The sequence below is a fragment of the Staurois parvus genome, unplaced genomic scaffold (assembly GCF_062004578.1).
Source record: "Staurois parvus isolate SC_StPar_1 unplaced genomic scaffold, SC_StPar_1.0 ptg000221l, whole genome shotgun sequence".
In the NCBI taxonomy this organism is placed as follows: domain Eukaryota; kingdom Metazoa; phylum Chordata; class Amphibia; order Anura; family Ranidae; genus Staurois; species Staurois parvus.
Window position 1 is genome coordinate 1,489,014 of NW_028318017.1, and position 24,149 is coordinate 1,513,162.

The following is a 24,149-nucleotide window of genomic DNA, read 5'->3' on the forward strand; positions in this document are numbered from 1 at the left end:
ATATACTCTATGTTGTACATTACATAGTCCTGACTTCTTCTCTCCCCCCTCCCCCCACTGCTATATATACACATAATATGGATTCTCTTTTGTTACACCCATTTCCTCCCAGCTGGACATTTTATATCAGATGATGTGATTGGAGCACAGACTTTTACATGGTGATAATAATGTGATAACATCCTCCAACTTTGGACCCTTAAACAGAAAGTGATAATGAGGGAGGAGTCAATACCCCAATGATGGTGGTCTTCATCTTGGTTGTTCTCCCCCCATCCTCACTCTTTGACCTCTGGTGGGGCTCAGCCCCGCTGTTCTTCATGACTAAATAAGGAAGTGCAGTACTTCTTGTGTTGGGAAGATGGTGATGAGTGATAGAGGGGGTGGGGACCCTCGTCCTATAATCCCCTCATCACTGTCCCTCCTATAAAAGACAGTTCTGGTTGTTTCCTCACTGACTAAGGTCCATGAATAAAGAAATGACCTGGTAGGAGATCAGAGGAGCCATTTCCTAGTTCTCTTGAGGGTGGAATTGTAAGCTCCTCAGAGACCAATCTGCCTGATGTGGGTGGAGTCCTGGTTTGGGGGAACCAATCAGCTCCTGTGTAGTAATCCTCTTTGTCTTTGTATTTTAGTCCATGGCTGGGAGATGAGGAAAATCTCAGAGGATTGTCTCACTTTGTCTCCAGACTGGAAAGTAGAAGATGAGGACATCACACAGTATAGTCCAGGAGAAAACCCGGCTCCCTCCAATGTCCATCCGGCACCACCCAGTGTAGATGGACCATCGGATTCCTCGTATCCTGAGGAACCTCAGACTGTGTGGGACCAGGCTGGCCTTCCAACAGTGAAGAGCTTTTGTAGTGAGTGCGAGAAGAGTTTCCATTATAAATCCCATCTTGAGCTACATAAAAGATCTCACACGGCAGACAAGCCGTTTTCCTGTCTTGAGTGCGGGAAATGTTTTTCAACAAAGTCCTATCTTTACAGACACCAGAGATCTCACACAAGGGAGAAGCCATATTCCTGTCCTGAGTGTGGGAAATGTTTTTTAGACAAATCCAGTCTTCACACACATCAGAGATCTCATACTGGGGAGAAGCCGTATTCCTGTCCTGAGTGCAGGAAATCTTTTTCAGTGAAGTCCAGTCTTCACATACATCAGAGATCTCACACGGGAGAGAAGCCATATCCCTGTCCTGAGTGTGGGAAATGTTTTTCAGTGAAGTCCCATCTTTGCATACATCAAAGATCTCACACGGGAGAGAAGCCGTATTCTTGCCCTGAGTGCAGAAAATGTTTTTCACAGAAGTCCAGTCTTTACTCGCATCAAAGATCTCACACAGGGGAGAAGCCGTATTCCTGTCCTGAGTGCGGGAAATGTTTTTCAGTGAAGTTCAATCTTTACACACATCAAAGATCTCATACAGGGGAGAAGTCATATTCCTGTCCTGAGTGCGGGAAATGTTTTTCAGTGAAGTCCAATCTTTACACACATCAAAGATCTCACACAGGGGAGAAGCCGTATTCTTGTCCTGAGTGTGGAAAATGTTTTTCAGATAAGTCCAATCTTCACAGACATCAGAGATCTCACACGGGGAGAAGCCACTTTCCTGTCCTGAGTGAGGGAAATGTTCCTCACTGAAGTCCTGTCTTCCTGTATATCAGGGGTCCCACACAACCCTGGAGGTGTATTAGTGCCTTGAGTGCGGGAAATGTCTTCTAGATGAATGTTGTTGGACATCCCAGCTCTCATGTGAGGAAGAAGTACACCCTGATATACACCTTAGATATATTCCATGGCTGATCTTCATCATGGAAGAAACAGTTCATAAGGAGATCAGAGGTCACCAAAGACATGGATGAAGTGTGGGACCGGGTTGGCCATTGATAGCAGGAGAAGAATAAAAATGGAGTCCTGCCCTGTCATTGGCTGAGTACATTTTGTGGTGGGAGATTTCACAAACACTTGGAGGTCTTGTCACACTTACCTCTAACCCAGGTGGTCAGACACTATATCTGGCTTCTGTGGTCCTTACCTATAGCAGCCCCTTTCCCATAAGGCAGGCAGGCCTACTGGTACTCGGTTGCCTCCAGGACTGATACACAATGCTATAGTGCCTGGCTACCACACCAGGGCAGGTGCAAACTGAGCCCAGCAAAGGGTATTTGTGATTGTCAGACAGGCAGAATGGTTCAATGACAGGCCAGGTACAAGGCAAAGGGTATTTGTGATTGTCAGACAGGCAGAATGGTTCAATGACAGGCCAGGTCCAGAAACGCATCAGTTTTCCCAACCGGGCAGTATTTGGGACAGGACCCCATTGTCTGGGACTGAAGATCTGGCTCTGTCTGTTTTTACGGTCGGCTTGTGAGATTCCATTTGTGATCTATCTTTTAATAAAATTGATATTATGGTAATGCACCCTCTTGTGTGTTGTCTTTGACAGTTCCCAGATTCCCCCATCTGTGGAGGGCTGCACTTCATCAAGTGACAGATACCGTGTGAAATTGTGAAGCACCAAGATTTGAGCGCTGTTGTGTTTGGCAACATTTGATTGACAAGGCAGGCAATATTCAGAGTAATCAGGGTCCAATTCCTAGTCAAAAGACAGGCAGAGTTCAGAGAGTAGTTGATATCTGATCCAAGGTCATAAACAGAGGAATCCAAACAGCAGAGCAGGACAGACAGGGAGCTTGAACACGTATTACACATGTTATCATAAGCATGAGACTGCAGGTTTGGCTGGCTTAAATCATATTTGGTCTCTACCCAGAGACTGGCTGCATCATAGCTAAAACCAGGATGCTGTAATGAGACCTAAATACTGGACAATTGTGTTACAACTGCGGGGAGTTGTAGCACAACCCGTCTACTTTGATGAGTCCTGACCTAGAGCACTGAGCTGACTTCTCATTGGGGTGCAGCCTATATGCTAGAGATGGTCTGCACCTAAATGGAAGGGAGTCTGCTGTGCTGGGGGAGGGGTTTATGGGAAGGCAGGAGGAGTATATAAACTAGGATGGGGGAGGGAGAATTAGATTATAATGGGGTAGATAGATCAGACAGGGGTCAGTACTTATTGGTGGGTGTAATGGGGAAAGATGGGGGGAAGTCTATGGCAGATGATAAGAAGGTTCCCATTTACAAACAACCACTGGAATTGGTACCATTTGTATGAAAATAAAAAATACACAAAATCCGTGTGAACAAGGTGTCAGTGAATGAACAAGGTGTCAGTGAATGAAAGTTTGTGCGCCAATGCCAGAAGTCTGCCCAGCACAATAGGTGAGTTGGAAGGTTTGGTGCATGAAGAGAACTAGGATTGAATTGGTATTGCTGAATCTTGGCTTCATTCCTCACATGACTGGGCCATTCATATTCCTGGCTAGGTTCTCTTTCGGAGAGACGGGGGAAATAGGAAAGGTGGTGGTGTCTGTCTCTATGTGAGAAGTGATCTCAGAGCGAGTGTGAAAGAGGACCTAGTTGATGGAGAGTGTGATGAGGATGAAGTATTATGGGTGGAACTGCACATGGGGGGCGGTACTACAAAGGTCATCATTAGAGTTTGTTATAGGCCTCCCAGTGTTAATGAGGAGGTGGAGACTCAGCTCTTTGCACAGATGGAAAGTGCTGCAAGGGCTGGGACAGTGATATTAATGGGGGGTGGTAACTACCTGGGAATTGACCGGAGTAATGGTACTGCAGGAATAGTTAAAGGGCAAACATTTTTAAACCTACTAAAGGACAATTTTATGGTACAGTTCATAGAGGCCCCAACTAGGAATGATGCTCTGCTGGACCTGGTCATTCACCATGCAGAGCTTATTACGAATGTCCATATAAAAGAACATCCGGGTAGCAGTGACCATAACATGATTTCATTTATTGTTAGCTGTAAACAGCGAGCACATACGGGAAAAATAAAATCGCTCAACTTTAAGAGAGCTAATTCTCCAAGGCTGAGAGCTGCTCTCCAAGACTTAGACTGGGAGGGAATATTGACATCGATGAACACAACACAGAAATGGGAGTTCTTCAAAAAAACTGTATGTGAACACATTGCAAAATATATTCCCATGGGCAACAAGTATAAAAGGCTAAAAATCCAACCTATGTGGCTTAAGGCCAAAGTTACAAAAGCGATAGATAATAAGAAATGAGCTTTTATTAAATATAAAATGAAGGAACGCGATCATCGTTTACACATTACAAAGAATATTATTTACATGTTTCCCTCTGTACAGGGCACATCCTCTGCCATTGAAGTGTTACATTTGTTGGAATGGGATTGTGGATCCATCAATATGAGTGAGTTCCGGGGTCAAGAATGGCTACATTTCATGTCTTCTTATCAGGCGGACTTTTCCCAGAAGGAACAAACTGAAACAGAAACGTATTCGCTGTTTTTGAGGTTGGGAAAGCTCTTGGAAAAGAAATCGGCACTTTTTTGGCATATTAAAACATTCAATAAGTATGCCCGAGAGATAAATCAACCCACTTGGGTGGAGGATCCAGATCTTTCCCAACACTGAAAAAATAAGTGAGGAATTCAAGACGGAACGGGAGGAAAGCCTACAATCATGCTCACAGCAAATGATGTCCATATTAGCTATGGAATATAATAAACAGATGTTATCATTGGAGAAGGATATTGGAAATGCAGAGAGATTGTTATCTGCATTCAAAACACTTTCATTGTATTTTGATTTGGAGAGGAAACTAGCAGATTTGAATAAACACATATCAACGGAAAAGAATACATTTTGGGGTGATAAAACAGCGTTTTTAGAAGGGAAAGCATATAGGTGGACTACCGCTCAATACACGAACCTCCAGAGGAGGCACTATCACCACACTACACAGGACACCTTAGAACATGATCCTCCAGAAGAGGCGCTATCACCACACTACACAGGACACCTTAGAACATGATCCTCCAGAGGAGGCGCTATCACCACACTACACAGGACACCTTAGAACATGAACCTCCAGAGGAGGCGCTATCACCACACTACACAGGACACCTTAGAACAGCGGTTCTCAACCTGGGGGTCGCGACCCCTTTGGGGGTCGAACGACACTTTCCCAGGGGTCGCCTAAGACCATCGGAAAACACATATTTCCGATGGCCTTAGGAACCGAGACACCGCTCTTTGATCCGTCTGCAGGTGGGGGCGGGATGACATGCCGTCTCTGTCATCTGGACACACCCCCGGGATCAATCCTTCCTCGTCGGTGATTGGCCGCCGGAACTGTAGCTCAAGAGAGGCACACAGGCGGCCAATCACCGGCGAGGAGGTGGAGCTTGGAAAGGAGGAGCCGAGCGGCACCGCGAAGCACGAGCGAGTGAAGAGGAGGAAAGCGGCCGGAGAAGGAAGCCATCTGACTGGTAAGTGTTTGTACCATGGGAGAGGGAGGGAGCGAGCCCAGGCTGGAGCAGGGGTCAGCAAGGTAAGTATCATTGGTGTCAGTGGGAGGAATAGTGCCCAATCATTGGTGTCACTATTACCAATGATGGGGCACTATTCCTCCCCCCACTGACACCAACGATGGGGCACTATTCCTCCCACTGACACCAACGATGGGGCACTATTCCTCCCACTGACACCAACGATGGGGCACTATTCCTCCCACTGACACCAACGATGGGGCACTATTCCTCCCACTGACACCAACGATGGGGCACTATTCCTCCCACTGACACCAACGATGGGGCACTATTCCTCCCACTGACACCAACGATGGGGCACTATACTTCCCTCTGATACCAATGATGGGGCACTATTCCTCCCACTGACACCAATGACGGGGCACTATTCCTCCCACTGACACCAATGTTGGGGCACTATTGCTCCCCCTGATGCCAACGATGGGGCACTATTCCTCCCACTGATACCAATGATGGGGCACTATTCCTCCCACTGACACCAATGATGGGGCACTATTCCTCCCACTGACACCAATAATGGGGCCGTATTCCCCCCACTGACACCAATGATGGGGCACTTTTCCTCCCACTGACACCAGTGATGGGGCACTATTCCTCCCACTGACACCAATGATGGGGCACTTTTCCTCCTACTGACACCAGTGATGGGACACTATTCCTCCCACTGACACCAGTGATGGGGCACTATTCCCCCCACTGACACCAATGATGGGGCACTATTCCCCCCACTGACACCAATGATGGGGCACTATTCCCCCCACTGACACCAATGATGGGGCACTATTCCCCCCACTGACACCAATGATGGGGCACTATTCCCCCCACTGACACCTATGATGGGGCACTATTCCTCCCATTGACACCAACGATGGGGCACTATTCCTCCCCCCACTGACACCAACGATGGGGCACTATTCCTCCCCCCACTGACACCAACGATGGGGCACTATTCCTCCCCCCACTGACACCAACGATGGGGCACTATTCCTCCCACTGACACCAACGATGGGGCACTATTCCTCCCACTGACACCAACGATGGGGCACTATTCCTCCCACTGACACCAACGATGGGGCACTATACTTCCCTCTGATACCAACGATGGGGCACTATTCCTCCCACTGACACCAATGTTGGGGCACTATTGCTCCCCCTGATGCTAGCGATGGGGCACTATTCCTCCCACTGACACCAATGATGGGGGCACTATTCCTCCCACTGATACCAATGATGGGGCACTATTCCTCCCACTGACACCAATGATGGGGCACTATTCCTCCCACTGACACCAATGATGGGGCACTATTCCTCCCACTGACACCAATGATGGGGCCGTATTCCCCCCACTGACACCAATGATGGGGCACTATTCCTCCCACTGACACCAGTGATGGGGCACTATTCCTCCCACTGACACCAGTGATGGGGCACTATTCCTCCCACTGACACCAGTGATGGGGCACTATTCCTCCCACTGACACCAGTGATGGGACACTATTCCTCCCACTGACACCAGTGATGGGACACTATTCCTCCCACTGACACCAGTGATGGGGCACTATTGCTCCCACTGACACCAATGATGGGGCACTATTCCCCCCACTGACACCAATGATGGGGCACTATTCCCCCCACTGACACCAATGATGGGGCACTATTCCCCCCACTGACACCAATGATGGGGCACTATTCCCCCCACTGACACCAATGATGGGGCACTATTCTATTCCCCCACTGACACCAATGATGGGGCACTATTCCCCCCACTGACACCAATGATGGGGCACTATTCCCCCCACTGACACCAATGATGGGGCACTATTCCCCCCACTGACACCTATGATGGGGCACTATTCCTCCCATTGACACCAACGATGGGGCACTATTCCTCCCCCCACTGACACCAACGATGGGGCACTATTCCTCCCACTGACACCAATGATGGGGCACTATTCCTCCCACTGACACCAATGATGGGGCACTATTCCTACCACTGACACCAATGATGGGGCACTATTCCTACCACTGACACCAATGATGGGGCACTATTCCTACCACTGATACCAATGATGGGGCACTATTCCTCCCACTGATACCAATGATGAGGCACTATTCCTCCCACTGCAAAATTACAGTTATGAAGTAGCAACGAAAATAATTTTATGGTTGGGGGTCACCACAACATGAGGAACTGTATTAAGGGGTCGCGGCATTAGAAAGGTTGAGAACCACTGCCTTAGAACATGAACCTCCAGAGAAGGCGCTATCACCACACTACACAGGACACCTTAGAACATGAATCTCCAGAGGCGGCGCTATCACCACACTACAAAGGACACCTTAGAAGTATCACATTTCAAAAATACAGACTCTGACTCCTCCTCCTCTCTTTGAATGTATTATACTCCAAACAGGGGACAAGGTCGTCTTAAAAGAAAGTATAATAGAAAAGGTTCTTTAGAACAACAAAATAAAAAACGTTCTCTGGATACTCACCCCGTATCCTTACAGGAGAACACATGAGTGAGTCAAAAAGTCCTATCACACGACCCTCTCTTGTAGGGTGCAATAGCAGGTGAGTCTGAATCTTCTTTGTCAGAGTCATCCAGCACCGTTAGTCAGTATAGATTTTTTCCTTTTGGCATGCACCAGTCACATTCTACTGCTTTTTTTAGGCCCCAAAGGGGGAGATCGGGTCAGGGGGATAGAACGTTACCTGACCTGAACTTGACCTCTACATTGAATATTGTCAATTTGTCTTTATATGCCTTGACCCAATCGAAGAAAATATTCTCTCTCATGGACTAAGCTTCTGTCCGCATCAAAATACAGACGAGTTTAAATTAGTTAAGGATTTAAAGCTTTTTGCCAGAAAACTTTCCCTAAGATGTGCTCATCCGGCCATGCCACTGAATCTTTTGATTGGTCGCAATACTCCAGAAGATTTCAAAGCCCTCAGAGATTTGAAGCTCCTGCTGGAAGAAAGCCAACCCAGTGCTCTTATTGATCAACTCGATTTGGACTCACTATTGTGGGAATCAGACCAATCACCATTCGATTATAATCGAATAATGCTTACGCAGTTTCAATGAAAGAAACGTATGAAAACTTGAAAGAGCTTTTAAGGTGCATCAACTATGATGAACATCAATGGTCGATTTGTGGTGACCTGAAGGTGATTGCTATCCTACTTGGACTTCAAGGTGGATATACTAAGTACTGCTGCTTCCTCTGTGAGTGGGACAGTCGTGCGAGAGAAATGCACTATGCCAAAAGAGACTGGCCATTACGCCAGTCATTGCAGCCTGGAGAAAAAAATGTTAACTATCCAGCACTTGTAGACAGCAATAAGATCTTATTACCTCCATTACACATCAAGTTGGGATTAATGAAAAACTTTGTTAAGGCAATGGACAAGAATAAAGCAGGTTTCAAGTACCTGATTAGCAAATTTCCAGCACTTAGTGCTGCAAAAATAAATGAAGGAGGCTTTGTTGGGCCACAGATTCGTAAACTTATTCATGATGATGACTTTCTTGCGTGGAAAGGAAAAGGCTGCCTGGACAGCATTTGTATCAGTGACATCAAATTTTCTTGGAAACAATAAAACACCAGACTACAAGAAAGTGGTAGAAAAACTCATCCAGACTTACAGAAATCTGGGTTGCAACATGTCTCTAAAAATTCATTTTCTACATTCGCATCTGGATTTTTTCCACCAAACTGTGGAGCAGTGAGTGATGAACACGGAGAGCGCTTCCATCAAGACATTGCAGCTATGGAAAGAAGATATCAAGGTAAATGGAGCCGATCAATGCTTGCTGACTATTGCTGGACAGTTGTAAGAGATAGCCCTTTCCTCGAATACAAGAGAAAAGCCAAGAGAAGCAAAACCGACACAAACTGAAGACAAAACTAGTGAGAATCCTAAGTATTAAAATGATTCAACTTAGCTTATGGCTATAATTTTTCTTGGTAATCCTATGCAATATATTATGCCTAGAGATGAGCGAATTATTCAAAAATTCGATTCGGCTGATTCGCCGAATTTGCGGGAGAAATTCGATTTGATGCAAATTTATTCGCTGCGAATTTAACTTATTAAAAGGGTTTCTAGGCTTCAGAGAGCCTTTATATTAGTGCAGAACACTGTACCTTTAATTTAAATGCCCTTGGAGTCTGCTGGGGAAGAGAAATAATACTGTCAGTCAGTATGACATGCAGATGAGTGCCGTCGATCTTAGAATCACCGCACACTTCACTCATTTGGCAGTTACGGGGCACGACGAAGAAGAAGAAGAAGAAGAATGAAAAGAAGAATGAAAAGAAGAAGAAGAAGAATGAAAAGAAGAAGAAGAATGAAAAGAAGAAGAAGAAGAATGAAAAGAAGAAGAAGAAGAATGAAAAGAAGAATGAAAAGAAGAATGAAAAGAAGAAGAAGAAGAATGAAAAGAAGAATGAGAAGAAGAATGAAAAGAAGAATGAAAAGAAGAATGAGAAGAATGAAAAGAAGAAGAATGAGAAGAAGAATGAAAAGAAGAAGAAGAATGAAAAGAAGTAGAAGAACAATGAAAAGAAGAAAAAGAAGAATGAAAAGAAGAATGAAAAGAAGAAGAAGAAGAATGAAAAGAAGAAGAAGAAGAATGAAAAGAAGAATGAGAAGAATGAAAAGAAGAATGAAAAGAAGAAGAAGAAGAATGAAAAGAAGTAGAAGAATGAAAAGAAGAAGAATGAAAAGAAGAAGAAGAAGAATGAAAAGAAGAATGAAAAGAAGAAGAAGAAGAAGAATGAAAAGAAGAAGAAGAAGAAGAATGAAAAGAAGAATGAAAAGAAGAAGAAGAAGAATGAAAAGAAGAATGAGAAGAAGAATGAGAAGAAGAATGAAAAGAAGAATGAAAAGAAGAAGAAGAAGAATGAAAAGAAGAAGAATGAAAAGAAGAAGAAGAGGAATGAAAAGAAGAAGAATGAAAAGAAGAATGAAAAGAAGAAGAAGAAGAATGCAAAGAAGAATGAAAAGAAGAATGAGAAGAAGAATGAAAAGAAGAATGAGAAGAAGAATGAAAAGAAGAATGAAAAGAAGAAGAAGAAGAATGAAAAGAAGAAGAATGAAAAGAAGAATGAGAAGAAGAAGAAGAATGAAAAGAAGAATGAAAAGAAGAAGAAGAAGAATGAAAAGAAGAATGAAAAGAAGAATGAAAAGAAGAATGAGAAGAATGAAAAGAAGAAGAAGAAGAATGAAAAGAAGAAGAAGAAGAATGAAAAGAAGAATGAAAAGAAGAAGAAGAAGAATGAAAAGAAGAAGAATTCCAGTACAGCAAAAAGTGTATCTGCAGAGAGCTCCGCTATTTCTGACAGTTCTCTGACAGTTCCTTCACATTTACAGCGGTTGAAACATTGTATCTATTTGTTTCTGAATAAAAACATCTGTATCCTAAATGGAAACAAATAGATACAATGTTTCAACCGCTGTAAATGAACTGTCAGAACTGTCAGAGAACTGTGAGAAATAGCGGAGCTCTCTGCAGTGACACTTTTTGCCGGCTGATCGGGGAAAATTCGATTCGTGCATCCAAAGTTTGCTAAAATTCGGATTCGGTGCGAATCAAATTTTTCCTAATATTCGAAACGAATTCCACTTCGCCAAGTTCGATTCGCTCATCTCTAATTATGCCATTTAGGCTTTGTTATGTAGTCAATATCACTTGCTTTATATTTGTGGAAAGACATCTATCTATATAATTATTGTGCATTATGTAGTCATTACGCCTATAGTAGAAAACTTTCCGTTTACAGAAAAACTAGAGCCAATTGACAAATTTCATTGTTATATTTGAACTCAGAATGTGAAATTCATTAAGAAATGGATCCTTTTGTTTCCAAAACTGGCAAAAAATAAAAATTTGTTGAACAGTGTTATTTGACTCAATTTAAAAACCCGTCTTCAAAGTTTCCATCTTTGAGCAATTATCCTAGCATTGCTATATTCCTTATACAAACATTGAAAGACATCAAGAACCTCTCCTATGATCAGATTTACAGTGACAATTTGTCCTCTATGGAACAAGTGCCACGCGCCCTACAGAACAATAACAACATTACAATGAAACCATCTGATAAAGATGGTAACGTAGTCATTATAGACAATACACAATACAAGAAAATGTGTTACAAAATTCTGTCTAAAAACAATTGGTATCGCTCCATCCCCTCAACTTTGATTGCAAGGTTTGTGTCAGAGGTCTATTGACAGTGCTTTAGAACACGGTATCATCCAGAAGCAATTATGGGAATATATTAGAGTGAAATTTCCTAGAACAACTACATTCTACAGTTTACCTAAAATACACAAGGATCCAAAAAATCCTACTGGACGTCCGATAGTTTTGGGGAATGGCGGTCTACCTGAAAATTTGAGTTGTGTTATAGACTCATACCTACAACCTCATGTATCATCATTACCCTCATTTGTTAAGGATACCATCCACTTTTTACAAATTATCGAGGACTCTACTGTTCCAAAAGAAGCCTTGTTAGTTACCATCGATATCGAGGCCCTATACAGCTCCATTCCCCATGAACGGGGTTTAGCAGCCATAAGACATACTCTTTCCCAACGACCCATTCAAGACTGGCCTATAAATGATTTTGTATTGAAAGGGCTAGACTACATCCTTCATCATAATTATTTTTCATTCAACGGCACCCACTTCCTCCAGGTCCAGGGTGTGGCCATGGGGACTTGTTGTGCCCCATCCTACACTAATCTGTACTTGGGGGAGTGGGAGTAGTGGTTCCTCTCAGATGAGAGCCTCACAATGTACTTTGGCCGCATATGCATGTGGCACAGGTACATTGACAGTGTTTTTCTCGTCTGGGAGGGGTTGGAGCAAATGCTTTTGGAATGTTTTGACAAAATGAATATCAATGACTATAACCTTAAAGTCACTATGTCTTATAATAGGGAAATAGTGACCTATTTGGATGTTCGCGTATACAAGGACAGTGATGGCCACTTATCAAGTGGACTATATAGGAAAGATACAGCAAGAAATACCATATTACATGCATCCAGCTTTCACCCCCAACCACTCAAGAACTCTATACCATATAGTCAACTGGAAAAAAAAAAAAAGGCACTGTGGAAAATGCTCTCAGACAAGCACCTTAGTGAAGGTGCATCTTTATTGGGTGAGACAAAGTAGCAAATATAATAAAATTGACCAGCTTTGACAAAGCGCAACTGCGTGAAACATGTCATCTTGGTAACCTTACATGTGCTCCCAGCTAAAGCCAACGCCGGACACAGCCTTCGCTTGCCATGGTGACACCACCCAGGATGCTGGTACGCTGACACCACGTGATTTGAAGCCGACAGGAGCATTCTCTGATCTCAGCTCCCCTCAGAGCGGACGGGCCATCCATTGGAGTCACACTGTCCACTTCAGGCTGGTTAATTTTATTATATTTGCTACTTTGTCTCACCCAATAAAGATTCACCTTCACTAAGGTGCTTGTCTGAGAGCATTTTCCACAGCGCCTTTTTTTTTCCAGTTCTCTTCATCATGCATATGATTAACAAGGCAGCAGTGGTGAGCTCATGATTAACTGTTCACATGTTTCCACCTGGAGTGGCCTCTCTGCGCTCATTTGTATGAGTTTTCCATACCATATAGTCAGTATCTGAGTGTCAGGAACCATCACGACGCATGGGTCTACACATGCGTAGGTGTCTGCCAAGACGTATAGGTGGCAGGGCACTAGGACCCAGGCGCACCCGTCGTCTGGACAGTACTAGGCAGGCACTGGGACCCAGGCTACGCCTGTCAGGTGCAGGGCGGGCTACTTAAGCCAGCCCTGCACAGATGCTTGTTGCCGAATGGTCTTTGTATCCTGTTACCTGTGTGTGAGTACTTCTGATCTGGATTGTTTTGACATTGTTGCCTTCTCCCGTCCTGACCCCTTGGCTTGCCTGACTCTGCTCCTGGATGTTCCCGTTTAGATCTGACCTCCTGGTATTGACCCTGCGTGTGACCCGACTATCCTTTGCCTACCGTTTTGTACCTTACCGATCCGCTAGTTGCCGACCCAGCCTGCATGATTCTGATTTAGCTCATCCATCCACCCACCCCACAGGGATCAGTAGGCTCCCTTACATCAGACTCCTAGCTCTCTGGAGCCCCTGTCAGACTCCTCTACCCCTGTTGGAGATACCTGGTAGTTGCGACCTGGTACCGGAGCGCTCCGAGTCCATCCCCACCATCAGGGGCCCTGGTGAACAAGTGCTCCGGTGCTTAGACTCCGCACTCTGGGGAGGCTCTAACAGGGGACTGATAGAGGTACTGTCAGGCGGCCCGTTACACTGAGGCTTAAGCGCAATTGTTCAACCGAATCTTGTTTCCAAGAGGCAGCCAATAACCTAAGAGTGCGATTGCTCAACAGAGGCGATAGCAAAACCTGTCTATGCAAAGCATATTACCTCACTTGTTGACAATCCCGTTTGAACCTTCTCTATCAAAAGAAGAAGGTCAACATGGTATATATTTCAGATAGTGTTGAAATATTCTAATCAGCATGCACAAATCAGACACATTTTACAACGTCATTGCTCAATTTTAATGGACGATGACTTCGTAAAACAATTTGTTAGCACTGCTCCATCTACAGTATCACCTTTAGAAAGGCTAGATCACTAGGGGACAAACTTGTCCATAGTGAGTATAAGGAGACACCTAGAGATAAACATTGTCTGGACTTTGGAACATACCCTTGTGGGAAGTGTCCATACTGCCCTTTAATTGATAAGACGAAGGTTATCTTGTTACCTAATGGCACCTGCCATACCCTTAAATATTTGCCAATTGTCAGACTAGAGAAGTTGTCTACCTCATGTCTTGTGAATTCGGTGCATTCTGTATTGGTAAAACCAAGCAAGATATTCAGCGTCACATTTACAAACATGTTTATAGCATACAAATAGGCAATCAAGAATCAAAAATTGGAAGACATGCAGTATTAGTCCATGATTACAGAGTTCCTCTTGTGAAATTTCTTGCCTTGGACCGCATTCACATTCCTGATCGAGGTGGGGATTGCAACAAAAATCTCCTCCAGTTAGAACAGAAATGGATATATAGAATGCAGGACGTATCACCCCTGGGTTTCAATGCAGTATCCTTTCACCCTTTTTTGAAGGGATTTTCCTCGGGCAAAACTGATTGAACCTCCTCCCTATGTTATTGATACTCTGCTTCGTGGATGACCAGTTACACTGGAACTCACTCATATATATACATGTTTATCTGATATGTGGTCTCATTTGGTATACACATCAATAATTAATTGATGTAATAATAATTTACTGACGTATGTCTTTTTCTGTGTACACATTAATAATTAATTGATGTAATAATAATTTACTGACGTATGTCTTTTTCTTTATATACATGAATAATTCATTGATATAATAATAATTTACAGACGTATGTCTTTTTCTTTATATACATGAATAATTCATTGATGTAATAATAATTTACTGACGTATGTCTTTTTCTTTATATACATGAATAATTCATTGATATAATAATAATTTACAGACATATGTCTTTTTCTTTATATACATTAATAATTCATTGATGTAATAATAATTTACAGACATATGTCTTTTTCTTTATACACATGAATAATTCATTGGTGTAATAATAATTTACTGACGTATGTCTTTTTCTGTGTACACATTAATAATTCATTGATGTAATAATAATTTACTGACTTATGTCTTTTTCTGTATACACATGAATAATTCATTGATGTAATAATAATTTACCGACATATGTCTTTTTCTGTATGCACACTAATAATTCATTGATGTAATCATAATTTACTGACGTATGTATTTTCTGTATGCACACTAATAATTCATTGCTTGTACTTAGATGCAAATCCAGAGGCTGTGCACTACAAACATCTATTATACTTCATATTGTGTAACATATCTATTATTTGTATATATTGGTTATTTTTTTGTTTTTGTCGTCATTATCAATAATTTTTTCTTTTTATGTTTTTGCCTTTTTTATTTTTCAGATGACTTCCAGGATGGGTTGGCTCCAGTTCTGTTGGTTGGCCATCCTTTTGGGCATCTGGCATGGGATATGGTTGGTTTTGTGGGAATCTACCCCTTTTCCCACGGCCCACCATTAGCCCTGGACCATGTGTGGGAATATATTCTCTGCATGTTCTTCCTGGAATAGCTTCCCATGCTGGCGGCATCCCATGACTGTCCATTTTTGGGACGCATTGAGCAGGTATGGACATGATACCTTGATGCCATTCCCACCATGGCGGGGGTTGGGGGCAGAGGCCAGGGATTTTTTCCCTCATAGACGCCGGGGTTGCCATGTGGTGGCACCCTCTGGCGTCATTGGCTGCTTCAGCCGCCACTCAAGACATGGGACCCAGGTGCACTAATTCATTCCCCAATTACCAAACCACCTCCACACAACCCTATTTACTGAGCATCCATCTTACATTTGTCTCTTGGTCTTCTGACTCACTGGCTGAGTCTTAGTTTACTACTTTGACATACTGGTTACATCTCTCCATGGCCGCATGGTCTGACTTGCCTCATCTATAGCCAATTACTTGGATGTCATTTATACTAATGGTGGCTCACCATCTCTTTTGCCTATTAGGGATTTGGTGGATTTGTTCCCTACAGCACCCTTTTTTTGTGTGTTTTTGTGCTTTCTTGCAGACTTGGTGAGCAACAATTTTTGTTTGTTTCTTGCAGTGTATATTCTCATATATTTCATAATCAGGTGGCTTTTCTTCTTTTTTGACCCGCATTGATAATAGTTTTTGTTGCAGTACAATAAATTATTTACTTATACCCCATCAATTTGTTATTGGGATATATTTTTCTATTCTTTCCTTCATGTGATATTGTTAATGTATAGTTCTTTCTTATACTACCTGTAAGGGAATCCGGTGAGACAATTGGCAAATAGAAGTGCACATGTGCAAAGAAATGCGCATATGCACAGTGAAGATTGGCACCAGACGGACTATTTAAAAGGTGCCTCTGCCTGTGCTGAGTGCTGACTGGTCTTCAGCTGTTCCCCATTTCCTGCTCGTTCCTGTGTGATTTCCTTGTTGCTGACCCGGCTTGTTCCTGACCTGACTCTTATTACTCTCCTGCTTGATACTTGTTCCTGACTTCAGCTCTGCTCCTGACTTTGGCTTGTTTATGATTTGGTACCTCGCTGTCCGCCCATTGATGACCCCGGCTATTCCTATGACATTGCTCCTGTCTCCCATCCCTGCTTCCTGCCTTGCTCTGGTGCACACCTGGCGACCTACCATACCAGCTCTGCATATCACTACTGTTCCTGAATCGGAGGTTCATCAGTCTTCCAAAGTCTCCAACTGCAAGAGCTGCAAACAACATCTACTGGCGCTCTTGTCGCCCTGGTCCCTAGACACCCTCTGTTCCACTTCCAGTGGGGTCAGGGCTAGTGACACAAGTGAGGCCGACCTTGTCATTTCAGTCTTTAATCAGGTACGTGACAGTACCAGTCAGCCAATGATGGAGTCTGAAAGGGAGGCCTCTGCAATGGGGGACATCTGTCAATAAATCTCTGCCTTTTCTTACATGGTGCAGAATTTGCAAAGAAACCTTGAGCATATGGAAAACCAACTACCAACCACGTAAGATGTCTCAACAACCATGGGTCCCTCTGCAGTCTCAGACATAACTACCCACACAGAGCTCAGCATGATTCATGGAACTTCTCCTCTATCGGAACCCCGGGTGCTAATACCTGAGTATTTCACGGGAGACCTCAGGAAGTTTGGAACCTTTTGTAACTCCTGTGAGCTATATTTTTCTCTGCTACCAAGAACCTTTGCATCAGAAAGCACCAAAGTGGGATTCATTATTTCACTCCTTCAGAATGAACCCCAATCCTGGGCACACCACCTTCGTGAGCAACATGATCCGGCTCTGACTTCTATGGCCTCTTTTTTCTCAGCCATGTTACAACTTTACGATGATCCCTTCCATCATTAGGCTGCAGAATTTATGCTCAGCAAACTACAGCAAGGCCAAAGGCCTATAGAGGAATATGTCACTGAGTTCCGTATATGGAGTTCTGACACTCAATGGAATGAGTCTTCTCTCCACCATCAGTTTTGCCTTGGTCTCTGACACCCTGAAAGATGAGCTTGCCCTAGTTGGGGTACAAACCAGGCTAGAGGACCTGATTAACCTTGCCATTCAAATCAATTGATGGATCCGGGAAAGACAGGATGAAAGAACTAGCAGGGGTGTCTTGATCGGCTCAGAAATGGAGACTCCTGTCTCCTCACCCAGTGCTGTCACATCAGACATACTCCCCAGCAAAAAAGGGCATCGTAGTTCTCCTAGAAGGAGCTTTTGGAGACCACCGTTATCCTCTGCTGAAAGTCTTTAACGTAAAAACTCCAACCTTTGCCTCTACTGTGGTGATGCGGGTCACTATGTACTGTCATGTCCAGTGAGACCTCAAAAGCCTTCTCCTAGCTGGTTCCATATGATGCACCCCCAAGGAACGAGTCAAATGCACCTCTCCTTCCATCTTCACTTACAACTTGCTGAAAGAACTATTACTGTTCCAGCAATTATAGACTCTGGTGCCTGTAGATGCTTCATGGATTCTATCTTTGCTATTCAAAACAATATCCCTCTCCATACTAAGACACAAGGATTTTCGGTCCATCTGGCTGATGGCTCTGGTATCAGTTCTGGCCCAGTGACACAAGAGACTATGCCAATTTTCTGATCTTCTCCTCCTCGGAACATCAGGAATTTTTATGTCTGGATGTCATAACCTCACCAATGTTTCCGGTCATCCTCAGCGTGCTCTGGCTAAGGGCACACAACCCATCCATCGATTGGCTTTCCGTGGAGATCCTCTTCCCTTCCGAATACTGTCAGAACCATTGCATTCCAAAGGAACCATGTGCAGTGACTCCTCTTCTTAGTACCCATCCTGGTTCAGAGATGATGAAGCTTGTCCCTGCCGCTTACCATGACTAATTGGATGTATTCAACAAGAAGAGTGCCAATGCTCTTCCCCCACACCGGCCCTACAATTGTCCTATTGAACTCCTGCCCGGTGCTGAGATCCCTTTTGGGAGAATTTACCCTCTCCCTGAATTCGAACTAGAGATACTCTGGAATTACATAGATGAAAGCCTGGAAAAAGGGTTTATTTGGCCCTCTACATCACCAGCAGGAGCTGGCATCTTCTTTGTTGAAAAGAAAGATCATACTCTTAGACCATGTGTGGACTATCACGATCTGAATAAGATAACAGTCAAGAACCGCTATCCTCTTCCCCTGATTCTCGAATTATTACAAACACTATGATGGGCATGTGTCTTTTAAAAATTAGATCTGAGAGGTGCATACAATTTAGTCAGAATTCGTGAAGGGGATGAATGGAAGACGGCATTTCGAACACGCTTTGGGCATTTTGAATACCTGGTGATGCCATTTGGCCTCTGTAATGTCCCAGCAACATTTCAACATTTTGTGAATGATATATTCTGGGACTATCTTGATTTATTTTATCATTGTCTATTTGGATGACATCCTAGTCTTCTCAAGCTCAATAGAATGACACCGGGATCATGTAAAGAAGATACTGGGTAGAATACTCCAACATCACCTCTATGCCAAAGCTGAAAAGTGTGAATTTGAGAAACAGACTATTCAGTTCCTCGGGACTTGTGATCACTCCCGATAGCATTGCTATGGATCCCCAAAAGGTGACCTCTGTATTAGAATGGCCCATTCCAAGAGACAGGAAAAAGGTACAACGCTTCGTGGAATTGGCCGATTTCTATAGGAAATTCATTAAGAACCTTTCAGGTATCATTGCACCAGTCACGCAGTTAACCAGGCAACATGTTTCTTTAAAGTGGACTCCCGAGACTCAAGCAGCGTTTGAACAATTAAAGACCTTGTTCACTTCTGCTCCTATCCTGAAGCACCCAGATCCTGCCTTAACTTATGTCCTTGAAGTAGACACTTCTGAAAATGATGTTGGAGCCATATTGTTGCAACGACAGGGACTCAAGTCCCTCCTTCACCCTGTTGCCTTCTTCTCTAGAAAGTTAAGCTCCCCTGAAAGGAACTATGATATGGGAGACAGGAAGCTGTTAGCCATCAAGGCGGCCCTTGAGGAATGATGCTACTTGCTGGAGGGAGCTTCCCACCCTATCCTCATCTTTACTAATCACAAGAACCTAGAATACTTGAGAACTGCAAAACGCCTAAGGCCACAGCAGGCAAGATAGACACTGTTCTTCTCCCACTTTGTGTTTCACTTGACATACCATCCAGGATCAAAGAACGGCAAGCCCGATGCACTCTCACACGTTTCATGACCCAATTGTACCATCCAAACCTGATACAATCCTACCAGCTAAATTTGTTTTACTCCTACAAACAGATCTTGTAGCACAAATAAAAGAAGTGGTTGATGATCATCCACCCTACCTTGGAAATGCATCTTCAGCTATGAGACAGTCTGTATCTTCACAAAGAACAGATTTATATACCAGAACAACTCAGATCTCTCATTCTTAAAAGATGTCATGATCATCCTTTAGCTGGTCACTTCGGGATCCATAAGACCTCAAATTTGGTCTCCCGTTCCTTCTGGTGGCCAAATTTAATGAAGGATTGTAAGAACTATGCTAGATCTTGCCCAGTATGTCTCCGAAATAAGTCTGATAAAGCTAAACCTGGGGCCTGTTGGAATCTCTGCCAGTACCTGAAAAGCCATGGAGTATGATTTCTCTGGATTTTATTGTACAGCTTCCCCCATCTAAAGGGTTCACCACCATCTTTGTCGTGTTGATCGTCTGTCAAAAATGGCCCACTTCATTCCCCTGAGAGGGACTCCTTCTGCCGCTGAGACTGCTTTTGCTTTAATTAAAGAAATAGTGAGATTACATGGTGTTCCCAGCAATATCGTGTCCGATCGGGGAGTGCAGTTCACTTCTAAGTTCTGGAAAGCTCTGTGTGAGGCACTAGAGATTGAACTTTGCTTTTCTTCTACGTACCATCTGCAAACAAATGGACAAACCAGACCCTTGAATAGTATCTACAATGTTTCTCTTCTTACAGGATGACTGGGTGTATCTACTTCCATTGGCAGAATATGCATACAGCAATTCCATCCACTCTGCTACCAAACAGTCCCCTTTTTACTCCAACTATGGATATTATCCTTACTTCCTCCCTGAAATACCGATGGAACCCGCTGTCCCGGCAGTACAAGAAAGGTTGGGTTTTCTCAGTAGGAATGGTCAAATGCTACAAAAAACTATTTTAGAGGGTCAAACAAGTAACAAAAAAATTTTTGTCAGAAAAAAGGAGGGGGAATCTAAATCTGAAACCAGAAGACAAGGTCTGGTTGTCTACTAAAAATCTGAAATTGAGCTGTCCTTCAAAGAAGCTTGGTCTGAGGTACCTGGGGCTATTTACAATTAAGAGAAGGATTAACCCTGTGGCTTTTGAATTAATGCTACCAAAGAATATGAAGATCCATCCAGTATTCCATGTCTCCCTATTAAAACCAACAATACCAAGTTTACTTCCGGGTCAAGATCCGGAGACTCCTGCTCCATTGCTGGTCGAAGGTAATTATTATTATTATACAGTATTTATATAGCGCTAAAACGTTTGCTCAGCGCTGTACATTATAGTGGGGGACAGTACATGAGACAATACAGTAACAATACAATACACGAGGGGTTCAAGATAATGAAGAATATGAGGTGGAGGCTATCCTGGATTGTAGAAAGAGGGGTGGTCAGACCCAGTTCCTCATCAAATGGAAAGGCTACGGTCCAGAGGATAATTCCTGGGAACCATCCGCTAATGTCCATGCTCCATCTTCATCCTTAAAAACAAGCTTTAATAAAAACCTGTGCTGAGTGCTGACTGGTCTTCAGCTGTTCCCTGTTTCCTGCTCATTAATGTGTGATTTCCTTGTTGCTTACCCGGCTTGTTCCTGTCATGACTCTTGATTACTCTCCTGCTTGATACTGGTTCCTGACTTCGGCTCTGCTCCTGACTTTGGCTTGCTTATGATTTGGTACCTCGCTGTCCGCCCGTTGATGACCCCGGCTATTCCTATGACATTAGTAATAAATATATGCGAGCGCACATAAATACGGTGAGCCGCTATGCACCAAGATAACCAAATAAACCTCAAATAACCAAAATATATAAAATGTGCAGCGCTAAAATGAAATAAAATTCAGTAAAAAGATACATATAAAAAAAATCAAGATAAATAAATTATGAAAAATGTTCATAAAGTGACTGTAAGTGCTCCTGCGTTCTCTATAATTCAGTGCTTGTGCGAACAAATATAGAAGAAATGCGCACTCACCGGAACGCATAATAAAATGTGCGTTTATATAATAAATCCTGACGTCATCAAGGTCATCTGAATTAGGGCAGGAATGGGGTTTAATTCCTCACAGAATATATGGATCCTGGAGCTTTTGATGTAGATCAGGAGAATGCAAGAGTTCCCTATAAGGGATGGATGGGTGCAGCTCACCGAGTGTACAGGTTCCCCTCGGATGATGTGCGGGTGCACAAAACGCATAAGCAGGAGCCAATAACGCCAAGACATCACACTGCCGGAGCAACGTGGAGCTCCAGTGGCCATCTTTGATTGTGGACGGTTAGTCCTATTGGAAATTTTTGTACAAGGCTATTGATTCTGTTTACCTGGATGTTTGATGTCTTACCTGGATACTTTTATGTACTCAATTAAACCATTAATTACTACACAATGCATATGTTTCCACTTTAACTCCCCTTGAAAGCATTAATTTTCAGACAACCCAGTATCCAGTTTCCAGAGAGAGAACTCATGTACACCCGGTGAGCTGCACCCATCCATCCCTTAAAGGGAAATCTGGCAATCTCCTGATCTACATCAAAAGCCCCAGGATCCATATATTCTGTGAGGGATTCAACCCCATTCCTGCCCTAATTCAGATGACCTTGATGACATAACTGATTGCACAAGCACCAAATTATAGAGAACGAAGGATTCGCAGGAGCACTTACAGTCAATTTATGAACATTTTTCATAATTTATTTATCATGATTTTTTTTATATGTATCTTTTTACTGAATTTTATTTAATTTTAGCGCTGCACATTTTATATATTCCTATGACATTGCTCCTGTCTCCCATCCCAGCTTCCTCTTCCTACCTTTCTCTGGTGCACACCTGGTGACCTACCATATCAGCTCTGCATATCACTACTGTTCCTGAATCGGAGGTTCATCAGTCTTCCAAAGTCTCCAGCTGCAAGAGCTGCAAACAACATCTGCTGGCGCTCTTGTCCCCCTGGTCCCCAGACACCCTCTGCTCCACTTCCAGTGGGGTCAGGGCTAGTGACACAAGTGAGACCCACCTCGTCATTTCAGTCTCCGATCAGGTACGTAACACTACAATGCAACAATCTCTCCGGAGATATGAGCCCGAGCTTAGTACACAGAAGTCACTTATTAATTTTATGATTTAATATCCAGAAAGTGGGCAGTGTATAAAATATGTACAAAGTATAGAGTTACCGAAAATACAAAAAGACACACAATTGGCTATTGACTATAAAATAAAAGGGTATAAAAACAGCAATAAAACTTTTACCAAGATTTATCCTGCAACTGAAGCAAGTCAGAGAAAGTCCGCCATTTACCAGTCATATGGAACTGGTTCTGTACAAATCACCCCGTCCATATCTCAGGGACCTCAGTTTATTGAAATATGGATGTGGGCTGGACATTAGCCGTTGGCCAACCAACCCTGGGGGTGTTCCTGTACCAGCACACAGGACGTTCTGGGTTCTGAAGTGCCCAAAATCAATTGGACCAGGAACAGTTTGAATCACCAAGTCGGATAGAATTTCCGATACCAGCGCATCAGTCCAATCACGACAGTACCAATCACTGTTAAGCTGTCACAATCAGGCGCCATATAACCATTTTGTGCATTTCTCTGGGATTCTACAGAGGCTACAAATACAGTTTCACATGTAGATGTAGCCTACAGTGTGTCCAATCAGAAGGAAGTATTTTCATCTCTCTGCAACTAATATTTTAGCTTTTTTGAGAAATTAAATATTTTACTCTGATCTGTGGGTATAAATCAGAGCTGGCAGACAAATCAGAGCCACTCCTGGTCTCCTTCTGCTTCTCGAAGCCAAAATGGCTGGAGCCCTTCTTTTAGATTTCATGAAGGTGGCAAATGCTGGCTACATAGGTGACAACGTTTTATTGACATCTAGGTGTCACCTCCAGCCTAGAAGCTGCTCTGTCCTTTCAGATGCTAATTGGTGAACATATGTCTCTGACTGAATACTGAACACTTATCTGTAATAACATGGAATGAGACGGGATCTACAATGACATATTTCTACTGATCACATCTCAACTACCCAAATCTTACATTTATGTTACAATATGTTGCCCCCAGGTACCTTTTGTGACCAGTCATTGTGTCTACCAGTTGGAATCTTCCAGACTACAACTATGCATGTCTGTGGGGAAGAATACTGCCAGCTGCTTACAGCACTGAGACTCTCCATGAATACTCTAGAAGCATGGCTGTGCTGCCC

General features: G+C 43.4%; 1 protein-coding gene across 1 annotated transcript in view; it reads left to right on the plus strand.

The window, feature by feature from the left end:
- The window catches only part of LOC149460737 (uncharacterized), a 100,532-nt gene that overhangs the window by 60,502 nt on the left and 15,881 nt on the right, over positions 1 to 24,149 (plus strand). The window contains 5 exon segments of the mRNA XM_089679229.1: positions 916 to 1,642; positions 11,401 to 11,575; positions 15,537 to 15,607; positions 15,704 to 15,757; positions 20,629 to 20,775. Coding sequence (XP_089535355.1) covers positions 916 to 1,642; positions 11,401 to 11,575; positions 15,537 to 15,607; positions 15,704 to 15,757; positions 20,629 to 20,775 — 1,174 coding nt within the window.